The sequence below is a fragment of the Lepidochelys kempii genome, chromosome 10 (genome assembly GCF_965140285.1).
Source record: "Lepidochelys kempii isolate rLepKem1 chromosome 10, rLepKem1.hap1, whole genome shotgun sequence".
Lineage (NCBI taxonomy): Eukaryota > Metazoa > Chordata > Testudines > Cheloniidae > Lepidochelys > Lepidochelys kempii.
This window is the reverse complement of record NC_136389.1, coordinates 33,328,106-33,341,921: the sequence shown is the minus strand read 5'-3', so window position 1 is coordinate 33,341,921 and position 13,816 is coordinate 33,328,106. Positions and strand designations below refer to the sequence as shown.

Below are 13,816 nucleotides of genomic sequence, written 5' to 3'. Positions count from 1 at the left end.
ATATTTTGCCAAGTAGTAATTTGTATGTAAAATTGTATAAATGATTTAAAAAGCAGTAGCAATAAGCCCTACAACATAAGGTACTTTCATTTTCACAATTTAAATGACAAGGGTTATTTTTCTTTAAAAGTAGAGTTTTGAAAGACTTTATATTTTGAATGTATTAAAAATTGTATCTTTTTGTCTGTAGTGTACTTTTTTCATGAATAATTTTTAAACGTTATGTAAAAAGAAAAACGGGATTAGTGGAGCAGGGATATACAGGATGTGGACTTGAACCTTTAGGGGCTTCTTTGCCTGTGCAAATAACGATTAAAGCTCAATATGTACATTTTTATAATTATGTAGATTACTCAGACTGAAACCTCTGTTTTAAAAACAGTGAAATCTCCACTGAAGTCAGGAGGCTTTTCATTTCTGTTGACTTACTTTGCTTCAAAAGGTGTGGCTGGGAGCCAGATTTATAAACTGATGTAATCTCTGTCAAGCAGCCAAATGAGTGTTTTTCTTACAAGAAAAATTTTGCAGTATTTAAAAAATCTCCTACAAATTTTAAATTACCGTAAAAGCCTCCTTTGTTAGCGCATTTACAAAGTGTTTTTTCCACTGTGGTGTGGTTAGCCTGCCTATGGGTATGTCTACACTACGAAATTAGGTCGAATTTATAGAAGTCGGTTTTTTAGAAATCGGTTTTATATATTCGAGTGTGTGTGTCCCCACAGAAAATGCTCTAAGTGCATTAAGTGCATTAACTCGGCGGAGCGCTTCCACAGTACCGAGGCAAGCGTCGACTTCCGGAGCGTTGCACTGTGGGTAGCTATCCCACAGTTCCCGCAGTCTCCGCTGCCCATTGGAATTCTGGGTTGATATCCCAATGCCTGATGGGGCTAAAACATTGTCGCGGGTGGTTCTGGGTACATATCGTCAGGCCCCCGTTCCCTCCCTCCCTCCCCCCGTGAAAGCAAGGGCAGACAATCATTTCGCGCCTTTTTTCCTGAGTTACCTGTGCAGACGCCATACCACGGCAAGCATGGAGCCCGCTCAGGTAACCGTCACCCTATGTCTCCTGGGTGCTGGCAGACGCGGTACGGCTTTGCTGCACAGTAGCAGCAACCCATTGCCTTCTGGTAGCAGACGGTGCAATACGACTGGTAGTCGTCCTCGTCGTGTCCGAGGTGCTCCTGGCCACGTCGGCTGGGAGCGCCTGGGCAGACATGGGCGCAGGGACTAAATTTGGAGTGACTTGACCAGGTCATTCTCTTTAGTCCTGCAGTCAGTCCTATTGAACCGTCTTATGGTGAGCGGGCAGGCGATACGGACTGCTAGCAGTCGTACTGTACCATCTTCTGCCAGGCAGGCAAGAGATGAGGATTGCTAGCAGTCGTATTGTACCATCTTCTGCCAGGCAGGCAAGAGATGAAGATGGCTAGCAGTCGTACTGTACCATCTTCTGCCAAGCAGCCATGAGATGTGGATGGCATGCAGTCCTTCTGCACCGTCTGCTGCCAGCCAAAGATGTAAAAGATAGATGGAGTGGGTCAGAACAAGAAATAGACCAGATTTGTTTTGTACTCATTTGCCTCCTCCCCTGTCTAGATCACACTGCAGTCACTCACAGAGAAGGTGCAGCGAGGTAAATCTAGCCATGTATCAATCAGAGGCCAGGCTAACCTCCTTGTTCCAATAACAACGATAACTTAGGTGCACCATTTCTTATTGGAACCCTCCGTGCAGTCCTGCCTGAAATACTCCTTGATGTACAGGCACACCCTTTGTTGATTTTAGCTCCCTGAAGCCAACCCTGTAAGCCGTGTCGTCAGTCGCCCCTCCCTCCGTCAGAGCAACGGCAGACAATTGTTCCGCGCCTTTTTTCTGTGCAGACGCCATACCAAGGCAAGCATGGAGGCCGCTGAGCTCATTTTGGCAATTAGGAGCACATTAAACACCACACGCATTATCCAGCAGTATATGCAGCACCAGAACATGGCAACGCGATACCGGGCGAGGAGGCGACGTCAGCGCGGTCCCGTGAGTGATCAGGACATGGACACAGATTTCTCTGAAAGCATGGGCCCTGACAATGCATGCATCATGGTGCTAATGGGGCAGGTTCATGCTGTGGAATGCCGATTCTGGGCTCGGGAAACAAGCACAGACTGGTGGGACCGCATAGTGTTGCAGGTCTGGGACGATTCCCAGTGGCTGCGAAACTTTCGCATGCGTAAGGGCACTTTCATGGAACTTTGTGACTTGCTTTCCCCTGCCCTGAAGCGCATGAATACCAGGATGAGAGCAGCCCTCACAGTTGAGAAGCGAGTGGCGATAGCCCTGTGGAAGCTTGCAACGCCAGACAGCTACCGGTCAGTTGGGAATCAATTTGGAGTGGGCAAATCTACTGTGGGGGCTGCTGTTATGCAAGTAGCTCACGCAATCAAAGATCTGCTGATATCAAGGGTAGTGACCCTGGGAAATGTGCAGGTCATAGTGGATGGCTTTGCTGCAATGGGATTCCCTAACTGTGGTGGGGCTATAGACGGAACCCATATCCCTATCTTGGCACCGGAGCACCAAGCCGCCGAGTACATAAACCGCAAGGGGTACTTTTTCATAGTGCTGAAAGCTCTGGTGGATCACAAGGGACGTTTCACCAACATCAACGTGGGATGGCCGGGAAAGGTCCATGACGCTCGCATCTTCAGGAACTCTGGTCTGTTTCAAAAGCTGCAGGAAGGGACTTTATTCCCAGACCAGAAAATAACTGTTGGGGATGTTGAAATGCCTATATGTATCCTTGGGGACCCAGCCTACCCCTTAATGCCATGGTTCATGAAGCCGTACACAGGCAGCCTGGACAGTAGTCAGGAGCTGTTCAACTACAGGCTGAGCAAGTGCAGAATGGTGGTAGAATGTGCATTTGGACGTTTAAAGGCGCGCTGGCGCAGTTTACTGACTCGCTTAGACCTCAGCGAAACCAATATTCCCACTGTTATTACTGCTTGCTGTGTGCTCCACAATATCTGTGAGAGTAAGGGGGAGACGTTTATGGCGGGGTGGGAGGCTGAGGCAAACAGCCTAGCTGCTGGTTACGCGCAGCCAGACACCAGGGCGGTTAGAAGAGCACAGGAGGGTGCGGTACGCATCAGAGAAGCTTTGAAAACCAATTTCATGACTGGCCAGGCTACGGTGTGAAAGTTCTGTTTGTTTCTCCTTGATGAAACCCCCCGCCCCTTGGTTCACTCTACTTCCCTGTAAGCTAACCACCCTCCCCTCCTCCCTTTAATCACCGCTTGCAGAGGCAATAAAGTCATTGCTGCTTCACAGTCATGCATTCGTTATTCATTCATCACACAAATAGGGAGATGACTACCAAGGTAGCCCAGGAGGGGTGGTGGAGGAGGGAAGGAAAATGCCACACAGCACTTTAAGCACAGCACTTTAAAAGTTTACAACTTTAAAATTTATTGAATGACAGCCTTCTTTTTTTTGGGCAATCCTCTGTGGTGGAGTGGCTGGTTGGCCGGAGGCCCCCCCACAGCGTTCTTGGGCGTCTGGGTGTGGAGGCTATGGAACTTGGGGAGGAGGGCGGTTGGTTACAGAGGGGCAGCAGTGGCAGTCTGTGCTCCAGCTGCCTTTGCTGCAGCTCAACCATACACTGGAGCGTACTGGTTTGGTCCTGCAGCAGCCTCAGCATTGAATCCTGCCTCCTCTCATCACGCTGCCGCCACATTTAAGCTTCAGCCCTGTCTTCAGCCCGCCACTTACTCTCTTCAGCCCGCCACCTCTCCTCCCGGTCATTTTGTGCTTTCCTGCACTCTGACATTATTTGCCTCCACGCATTCGTCTGTGCTCTGTCAGTGTGGGAGGACAGCATGAGCTCGGAGAACATTTCATCGCGAGTGCGTTTTTTTTTCTTTCTAAGCTTCACTAGCCTCTGGGAAGGAGAAGATCCTGTGATCATTGAAACACATGCAGCTGGTGGAGAAAAAAAAAGGGACAGACAGCGGTATTTAAAAAGACACATTTTATAAAACAGTCGCTACACTCTTTCAGGGTAAACCTTGCTGTTAACATTACATACATAGCACATGTGCTTTCGTTACAAGGTCGCATTTTGCCTCCTCCCACCGCGTGACTACCCCCTCAACCTTCCCCCCTCCCTGTGGCTAACAGCGGGGAACATTTCTGTTCAGCCACAGGCAAACAGCCCAGCAGGAACGGGCACCTCTGAGTGTCCCTGAAGAAAAGCACTCTATTTCAACCAGGTGACCATGAATTATATCTCACTCTCCTGAGGCTAACACAGAGAGAGAAAGAACGGATTTTGGTTGAATGCCAGCAAACATACACTGCAATGCTTTGTTCTACAGTGATTCCCGAGTACGTGTTACTGGCCTGGAGTGGTAAAGTGTCCTACCATGAAGGACGAAATAAGGCTGCCCTCCCCAGAAACCTTTTGCAAAGGCTTTAGGACTACATCTAGGAGAACCGCAAATGCCAGGGCAAAGTAATCCTTTCACATGCTTGCTTTTAAACCATGTATAGCATTTTAAAAGGTACACTCACCAGAGGTCCCTTCTCCGCCTGCTGGGTCCAGGAGGCAGCCTTGGGTGGGTTCGGGGGGTACTGGCTCCAGGTCTAGGGTGAGAAACAGTTCCTGGCTGTTGGGAAAACCGGTTTCTCCGCTTGCTTGCTGTGAGCTATCTACAACCTCCTCCTCCTCATCATCTTCTTCGTCCCCAAAACCTGCTTCCGTATTGCCTCCATCTCCATTGAAGGAGTCAAACAACACGGCTGGGGTAGTGGTGGCTGAACCCCCTAAAATGGCATGCAGCTCATCATAGAAGCGGCATGTTTGGGGCTCTGACCCAGAGCGGCTGTTCGCCTCTCTGGTTTTCTGGTAGGCTTGCCTCAGCTCCTTCAGTTTCACGCGGCACTGCTTCGGGTCCCTGTTATGGCCTCTGTCCTTCATGCCCTGGGAGATTTTCACAAAGGTTTTGGCATTTCGAAAACTGGAATGGAGTTCTGATAGCACAGATTCCTCTCCCCAAACAGCGATCAGATCCCGTACCTCCCGTTCGGTCCATGCTGGAGCTCTTTTGCGATTCTGGGACTCCATCATGGTCACCTGTGCTGATGAGCTCTGCATGGTCACCTGCAGCTTGCCACGCTGGCCAAACAGGAAATGAGATTCAAAAGTTTGCAGTTCTTTTCCTGTCTACCTGGCCAGTGCATCTGAGTTGAGAGTGCTGTCCAGAGCGGTCAGAATGGAGCACTCTGGGATAGCTCCCGGAGGCCAATACCATCGAATTGTGTCCACAGTACCCCAAATTCGAGCCGGGAACATCGATTTAAGCGCTAATCCACTTGTCAGGGGTGGAGTAAGGAAATCGATTTTAAGAGCCCTTTAAGTCGAAATAAAGGGCTTCACTGTGTGGACGGGTGCAGGTTTAAATCGATTTAACGCTGCTAAATTCGACCTAAAGTCCTAGTGTAGACCAGGGCTATAAGAGTTGTGTAAATTTAACTTTCGCTAGGAAGGTGACTTTTTATTTTGGCTGTAGAAGGTAACTCTAATTCTCATGCAATAGTAAAGAAAACTGAAAGCACTATGACTGCATCCTAGGAGCAGTGAGTCAGAAAGATTTCTGACACTGTGATTCAATCTAAACTATGGTTCAGTTTCCCCAAACTTTTTATCACTACTTACTTGGTCTTTGATATTTTTCCCCCTTAGGGCTTCAAACTACCCGTTTAGGAAATCATTTGGAAGATAGAGTAAACAAGTTTTTGCGGCGACAGAATCATCCTGAAGCTGGGGAAGTCTTTGTCAGAGTCGTAGCCAGTTCAGATAAGACAGTCGAAGTAAAACCAGGAATGAAATCCAGGTTAGTCCTCTCTTTTATTATGGTAGCATTTTGATGTATATTTCTTGTGTAACTTTTTGCCTACCTAGGTATAGTAGAACCTCACTAGTCTGCACTGGTTTGGAGATGCTTTGTAAATTATCAGAGTTTGGGAATTGGCAAGCAAGTGAACAAACATAATGAAGTCAATACACCATAAAATGTACTTTAATTTATTTTGGGAGTTGTATTTTAAGTTTTAACTTACTTATGACACCGCTATATTCTGTAGTGTATTTTATAAAAATAATGCGACCTTAGATTATGCAACATTGAGGTCTTTTATTACTATTAAATCTAGAAGAGGTGAGGAAAAAATCACTATTTTTGTGCAGATTGTAGGATGTGCAATTTAGTACAGTGCAGATTAATAAAGTTCTACTCTAGTAACATTTCATTAATGATGTTGCCTTTCTGTATACATTGGCTTCTGGAAATGCTTTTATAGTAAATGGGCTATTTCATGACAAATGGGATAGTTTTTGAAAGGCTTTATCCATAAAAGTACTTCAGTTTTACTCCAAAGACGGCAGAGTGTTGACTGCATTTCAGTTAGTAACTTCAATGCGTTATAACTAATGTACCGTTTACTTAGAGGCTGGCAGTTTCTTTGGACAATTTTGTACTTTGTGTTTACATATTCAATCATAAGTTAATTGTATGGAAAAACTTTTGTCTCAAAGCTTTATGGAAACTGGCCTTGCATTGCCATGATGCCATTTTAATATGATTCTGTACTCTGCCACAACTGGTACTTAAATATTTCTGAAGAATTAAAAAATGTTGTAAAGATCTGTTTCCTTTTTGATAGAATTTTAGAGTCCATTGATAGATTTCTTTCTTTCCTGCAGGTTTGTGGATTCTGGTGAAATGTCAGAGTCCTTCCCTTACCGAACTAAAGCTCTGTTTGCTTTCGAGGAGATAGATGGAGTGGATGTGTGCTTCTTTGGCATGCATGTACAGGAGTATGGCTCTGACTGCCCACCTCCAAATACCAGGTACTTTTTCATTTCTCCAGCAGTGACTGGTGCACATGGAGCCTTTTAATACTTTAAATACAGGCTAGCTACCCATACTTCCACATACTGAAATATTCGTGGCACACGCAGTCTTACTATAAAGTTAAGTGTGAAGACTTTTCCACACCAAAAAAAAAAAAATTGACAGTCAAAATGTTAGGAAATACATAAAATTCAAATCTATCTACTTCCATGCTAGCATTTTCCCTGGTCTCTCAATATCTTTGTCTGTTGTCCAAAAGGTGAAACACTGGCAATATTTCACTTTTATTTCAGCAACTTTACATCATGTACTTTAACGTGTCTCTTTGGTCAGTGAAAAGTAGTGCTCCTCTTTGAAATCAGCTGCAGTCTTTATTTTCCAGGTCCCTGCCCAAAGCAACCAAGTCAGTGGCTGTTGTAAAAGCTGAACACCAGTCTATGAAAGCTAATGTGGTTTGTATTTGAATCATTTTCTTTTTTTGTTTTCTCCCTCGTCCTCACAGGCGTGTGTACATATCGTATCTAGATAGTATTCATTTCTTCCGACCCCGCTGCCTCCGAACTGCCGTTTATCATGAAATCCTTATTGGATATCTGGAGTATGTGAAGAAACTTGGGTAAGCAAAAGTTGTCTGAATTCTTTGCAAAATGATGCTGTAATTCAATGTCATGTGAACAGTATGGTTACTCTATGTAACTTTAATTAAAGAGTAGACTTCTCTCTTACTTTGGGTGTGGGGAGGGCTTTTGATTTGTTTAAGACAATTTCTTACCTTCCTTCCACCATCTTCTCAAGAATCTTATGAAACAGACACCTCTTCTCCCACAGTGGAGATAATTGTTTGGATTTCTGCACCAGTGAGCGTATAGTGGTGTTTTCCCCATAGTAGGAATGTTTTTCCTTAATTTCTCTTTACCTTTTTAGACTGAGAGAATCTCATTCCCTCCACCCACTAAACTGGTGAGAGAGTTGGGTACTAAATAGCCCATTCAAAGCCTAAGTTCCATGATTAGACCATGGGCCCTTGTATAGACACAAGCTATTACTGCCATAAAACTCTCCAACATCTTTATAAGGAAGCAAGAAGTCTGAGTCCATTTGTAAATGTGGTTGGGTTTATGTATAGAAAAGGCAAAGGAATTTAATTATAATGCTGAGTGTTAATTGAGATGTTATTGGCTTTTGCATGTAACCTGCAGGTATGTGACAGGTCATATTTGGGCTTGTCCCCCAAGTGAAGGAGATGACTATATTTTCCATTGCCATCCCCCTGATCAGAAAATACCAAAACCCAAACGCTTGCAAGAATGGTATAAGAAGATGTTGGACAAGGCATTTGCTGAGAGGATCATTCATGACTACAAGGTTTGTATACCTTTTACTGGCTGGATTGATTTTACAGTGTTCATTATATCTAGGCTACTTACTACACTTCTTCAATGTAAGGGAAGAGGCAGTGACTGTTCTGCTTAATGTTTTATAAACATTTACATTCTTAGCTACTATCTTCCTTTGCTTACAGTTTTCTGCAACTTTCACCTCTGAGGTTACAGCCTTTTAGTCTGGGTCTCTGCCTTAATGGAAATTTTTTTGTGAGCATTTGAGCAAAACTAATTCAGCCAGGTTTGGCTAGAGAGTGAAAAATTAAATAAATATCTAGATAGATAGCTGTACAGTATATAGATACATATTTTAATCAGGCCTATTTGAACAGCAGTGGTCCTGAAATGCCTGGAGCTGAAAGCTGAATTTTGGCATGGAAATAGCCTTTGTCAAGGAAAAGTGCTTTGGAGGATGGTGGCAAAAATTGGTTTTGATTTGACCCAGTTATGATCCATTGAAAATCGCAGGCTAAAGGTGCACAGTTCATTTGAAAGGAGTTTTCTCACTGAGTTTATGAAGTATGATGCTAAGGAAAGTTATGCAGTTCACTCTTAATTAGCTAACTTAGCTGAGTAGTGAATGAAAAGCTCTGTAGTGCCCTTGTCACATTCATTGCTTATCTTGTAACGGAAAAGCTGTGCAGCTTGTAAATTTGTAGGAGAGATGTTCTTTCCTAGGGGTATAGGACACTTGGCTAACGTTTAGCCTAATAACCAGTTACTTTTTTTCTTTCAAAAAACTCTACTTTGAGTAATGGTCCCTGTTGTATTCCACTGAGGGTTACAAAGGAGAAAGAGAAGGCTGCTAGAGAATCTGTTCTTTTCTGATCATACAAATACTTCGTTTTCAAGAAACTAAACATATATACACATTGCTAGTAACTTTATAATCATTAGCTGTGCAGTTGTATTTGTGACAGTGTTTTAGAATACACTGTAAACTCCTCCATGTAGAACCAGTTCCTTTTCAAGTGTACTAAAAAAAGCTGTAAGCCATGTGAGTGCAGCAGGTATGCCTCAGGTTCTGCTATTGACTTCAGGCTTTTTTTTTTTTTTTGGTACTTCATTCAATCTTACTATTGTGTGACACATTTAACAGGACATCTTCAAACAAGCAACTGAGGATAGGCTGACGAGTGCCAAGGAGCTGCCTTACTTTGAAGGTGATTTCTGGCCAAATGTGCTGGAGGAGAGCATTAAGGAGCTGGAACAGGAAGAGGAGGAGAGGAAGAAGGAGGAAAGTACAGCAGCTAGTGAAACAACAGAGGTAAGTGAACCTTTGCACACAGTATTTGTCCCCAGATCAGACGTTGTCCAAGTTGCTAATCTCGGCTAGAGCTCAGACCCGATATTGATACTGCAATTCAGAACTAGGAGAAAAAAATACTTTTTGTCTTTCAGTTGAGTTTTTAATCCAAAGTTCCTATCAGCTAAATTTCTGGCTTCTTTCCAGATAAAAGTGAAAAATTCTATGGCACTTTTTAAATAGAGTAGTAAAAGCTTCCAGGTCACAGACAACATTCCTACTTTCTTTTAAAATGTTTTCTAAAACCCAGGGATGTCTGTGAGCTAATTTGGATTGCACAATGGCTGCCCGGTTTGCTTTACAGCCCCTTCGCTGAATTTCTAAATTCAAGCTACCTTAAAATATCTGCATTTTGAAAGACACTATTTAAAGGCTGAATTCTTCTTTCTATAGCAAGCCTATGCATGTCAATTTGTAGTGATAGGGGACTGAAATGCAAATGTTAGTACTGCAGATTACTAAAGTTTTTTTTCATTGACTTAGCCCATGATTCTGGATGGTGTAGTTTCCTCCAGTACCGAGTGTGTTCCAGTCCCCAGAATCATCAGTGACACTGGGGCATTTACCTCTAGCTTCCCTATCAGCCCCACCCTATTCCAGCAAGGAGTCAGTGACCAAGATGACAACCTCTTTCTGGTCTCACACCATGGCCCATCATTACAACAACTGGGCCCTCGCAGCCACTTTCTGATCCCCAGCACTCCTGGTATGGCTACCCTTGGGTGCAACCACTTTCTCCCATTCATCAGGGTTACTCTCACAAAAATCATGACAGACAACATTGTGACAGGTTCAGTCACAGAGACCCCTTTGGGACTGTCACGTGATGTGCTGAAATTACCTCTGAGCCAGTTTTCCCTGCCAGCTTGGGACTCCCGAGCCCTGCCTTGTTGAGACAGACACGCTAGCCTGCTGCAGCACAGACTCAGGGTCTCGTCACACCCCCAAAGCTGCATACTTTAACCGAAAACAGCTCAGCAGGTTACCTCTCCAGCACCTAGATGCCCAGTTCCCAATGGGATCCAAACCCCAAATAAATCTTTTACTCTGTAAAAGCTTATACAGGGTAAACTCATAAATTGTCCTCCCTCTATAACACTGATAGAGAGAGATGCACAGCTGTTTGCTCCCCCAGGTATTAATCACTTACTCTGGGTTCATTAATAAACAAAAGTGATTTTATTAAGTATAAAAAGTAGGATTTAAGTGGTTTCAAGTAATAAAGAACAGAACAAAGTAAGTCACCAAGCACAATAAAGCAAAGAACTGATTACAGGTAATATCTCACTCTCAGAGATGTTTCAGTAAGCTTCTTTCACAGACCAGACTCCTTCCTAGTCTGGGCCCAATCCTTTCCCCGGTACAGTCCTTGTTAGTTCCAGCAGACATCTCAGGTGGTAAGCAGGGGTTTTCTCATGACTGGTTGCCCCTTTGTCCTGCTCCAACCCCTTTTATAGCTTTGGCACAAGGCGGGAATCTTTTGTCTCTGTGGGTCCCTACCCCTCCTTCTAAATGGAAAAGTACCAGGTTTAAGATAGATTCCAGCATCATGTGACATGGTCACATGTCCCGTGAGACTCCAGCCTCCATTCTTCCTGGGCTGGCCACACATACACAGAAAGGTTTGTAAGTAAACAGAGCCCTTTACAGTTCGTTGATTCTGAAGCACCCTTAATGGCTTCCACTTAATATGTTTACATCAGTAATACAAGTTTATCTGATTCTCCTAACTCCAGACATAGAAATAATACATGCAAACAAATAGGATGAACACACTCAGTAGATTATAAGCCAGTGGTTCCCAAACTGGGGTTAGAGGTTCACAAAATGTTACAGGGGGTTCTCAGGAAAAAATTCCCTAATGGCGGACAGAGCTGTCCCTACGGACCCCGGGCAGCATGGAGCCCCTGGACTTCCAAGAGCTAAGCAGATCAAAGCAAGCATATCTATCAGACTGAGCAGATTTAAACTTCAAGACTCCTTATAAGAAATGGAAAGGGAGGTGGATATTTTTTGCTGTTTTTAAAATTAAATAGGCAGCTAGTATAGTTTTAAAATTATTATGAAGAACAAGTTTAAGCTTTGTTGTATCACGCGTTGTTTGCCTGGACTGCTCAAGACCTGAATGCTTGTGTAGGAGGAACACTTTCAGTTGGCTTCTTAAATACCTTCATGTTGTTTCACATCTGATACTCCTTGATGAAACATAGGAGCCTTGTCTGATAACAGGCTTATTCAAAGTGATACAAGCTATGAAAGTGAGATCTTGGAAGTGTGTTGCCGTTTTCATAATGTAATAAAAATACTGTAATGATAAATAATTAATGATATGATTACACACTATTTATTATTAAAAACAAATTTTATATTTCCAAGATCACTGCTTTTATAATTTATACTCAGGTAAAGGAGAAAATCCCTGGAAATACTCAGTTTTAGGAGGGGGTTCACAAGACTCAACATTTTAGTGAAAGGGGTTCAAAGGTTGTTAAAGTTTGGGAACCACTGATATAAGCTTTGTAATGATACCTTACAAGAGACCTTTTGCATGAAGCATATTCCAGTTACATCATATTTACATTCATAAGCATATTTTCATAAAGCATATGGAGTGCAATGTCACAAACATAGCATGCATGTTTTACATAAATTGATAGGGAGGCGCCAGGTCACCCTCTTTTGCACAGAAGCATTAAAACTCTGGAATTGGTGCACCCCCATAATGTACTCATATTCAGAGCCCCAGAACCTTAGGAGGACACTTACGAGGACCAGGAGGCCAGACTAGAAGAGGAAACTAGATGACAAATATCTCCTCTTCCTCACCAGATGAGGCAGTGATGCCCCCGGATATATTGCACACCTCCTCTTCAAGAATTGCTCTCTCAGGTAACAAGGCACTTTTAGATCCTGCCAAGATTATCTGGCAGATACCAATTTCTGTTGTGCCAACATACAAAAGGGCCAACAAGAAGTACTACGTACCCCCAAAAGAGGCAGTCTTTTTTTTTTTTTACACATCATCAACCTAACTCTATTGTGAATGCCATTAATTCACGAGGAAAGCATGCCACACTAAATCAATGCCACAGGATAGAGACTGGAAGAGGCTCGACTTATTTGGAAGGAAAGCATGCTCCTCAGCAACTCTGCAATTCAGGATTTCAAACTGCCAAACCTTAATGGCAAAGTACGACCATATGAATTATGGAAAACTCAGTGCCTTTATTTACCACTTGCCAGAAGCACGAGCACAGTTTCAAGCCATCATCCCTGAGGGCCAGCTGGTAGTGAGAACAGCACTACAGACCACACTGAATGTTGCAGATACAGTGGCCTGCTCAGTTTTAATGGTGGTGGTAATGAGGTGGGTTTCATATTTGCACCTCTCAGGGCTGCCAAAGGAGTACAGATGATGGTTGAGGACCACCTTTTTGAGAGCTCCAGATTCTTGGCTGACAAGTCCTCTGCACTCCGCATTCATACTCCTTGACCTTGACTCCAGTACATTGTTTGGCGTTTATAGGGGCCAAACTCAACACAGTGCAAGCGAGAGTATTCTCCCCACAGCACAGTTTCGACACCCTGACCAGTCTCAGAGACAGCCAACAAATGTCAACCAGAAATTGCCTCGGGCACATGGCAGCATGCACATTTGTGACATCTCATGCCCGACTACACGGGAGATGTCTACAGGCATGATTCAGATCTGTTTGCACTCCAAACAAAGACAGACTAAACAAGCTGCTAGTGATACTCTCCAGGGTTAAACATTCCCTGGAATGGTGGAAAGCCCTATCCAAGGTCTGTGCACGGATCCTATTCGCGCAACCCCCAACAATACTGATTCTAACAACAGACACCTCTCTGATAGGCTGGGGACCCACCTGAACATCTGCAGAGTTCAGGGCAAATGGTCCCTCATGGAAGCTGTACTCCACATCAACCTTTTGGAGGTAAGAGTCGTCAGAAATTCCTATGCACACTTTCTCCCATTCATCAGGGATACTCTCACAAAAATCATGGCAGACAACACAGCATGCATGTTTTACATAAATTGTCAGGGAGGCGCCAGGTCACCCTCTCTTTTGCACGGAAGCACTAAAACTCTGGAACTGGTACATTCCCCACAATGTACTCATATCAGCCACTTATCTGCCAGGGGTACAAATTATGACAGCAGACAGTCTCAGACAAAATTTCTCACGCAAATACAAATGGGA

General features: G+C 43.8%; 1 protein-coding gene across 8 annotated transcripts in view; it reads left to right on the top strand.

Moving 5' to 3' along the window:
• The window catches only part of CREBBP (CREB binding lysine acetyltransferase), a 191,714-nt gene that overhangs the window by 166,057 nt on the left and 11,841 nt on the right, over positions 1-13,816 (top strand). For all 8 annotated transcript variants that reach the window (XM_073362774.2, XM_073362776.2, XM_073362780.2 and 5 more), the window contains 5 exons: positions 5,735-5,885; positions 6,755-6,901; positions 7,408-7,521; positions 8,105-8,270; positions 9,387-9,554. In XM_073362774.2, the coding sequence (XP_073218875.1) occupies positions 5,735-5,885; positions 6,755-6,901; positions 7,408-7,521; positions 8,105-8,270; positions 9,387-9,554 (746 nt within the window). The remainder of the gene's footprint in view (positions 1-5,734; positions 5,886-6,754; positions 6,902-7,407; positions 7,522-8,104; positions 8,271-9,386; positions 9,555-13,816) is intronic.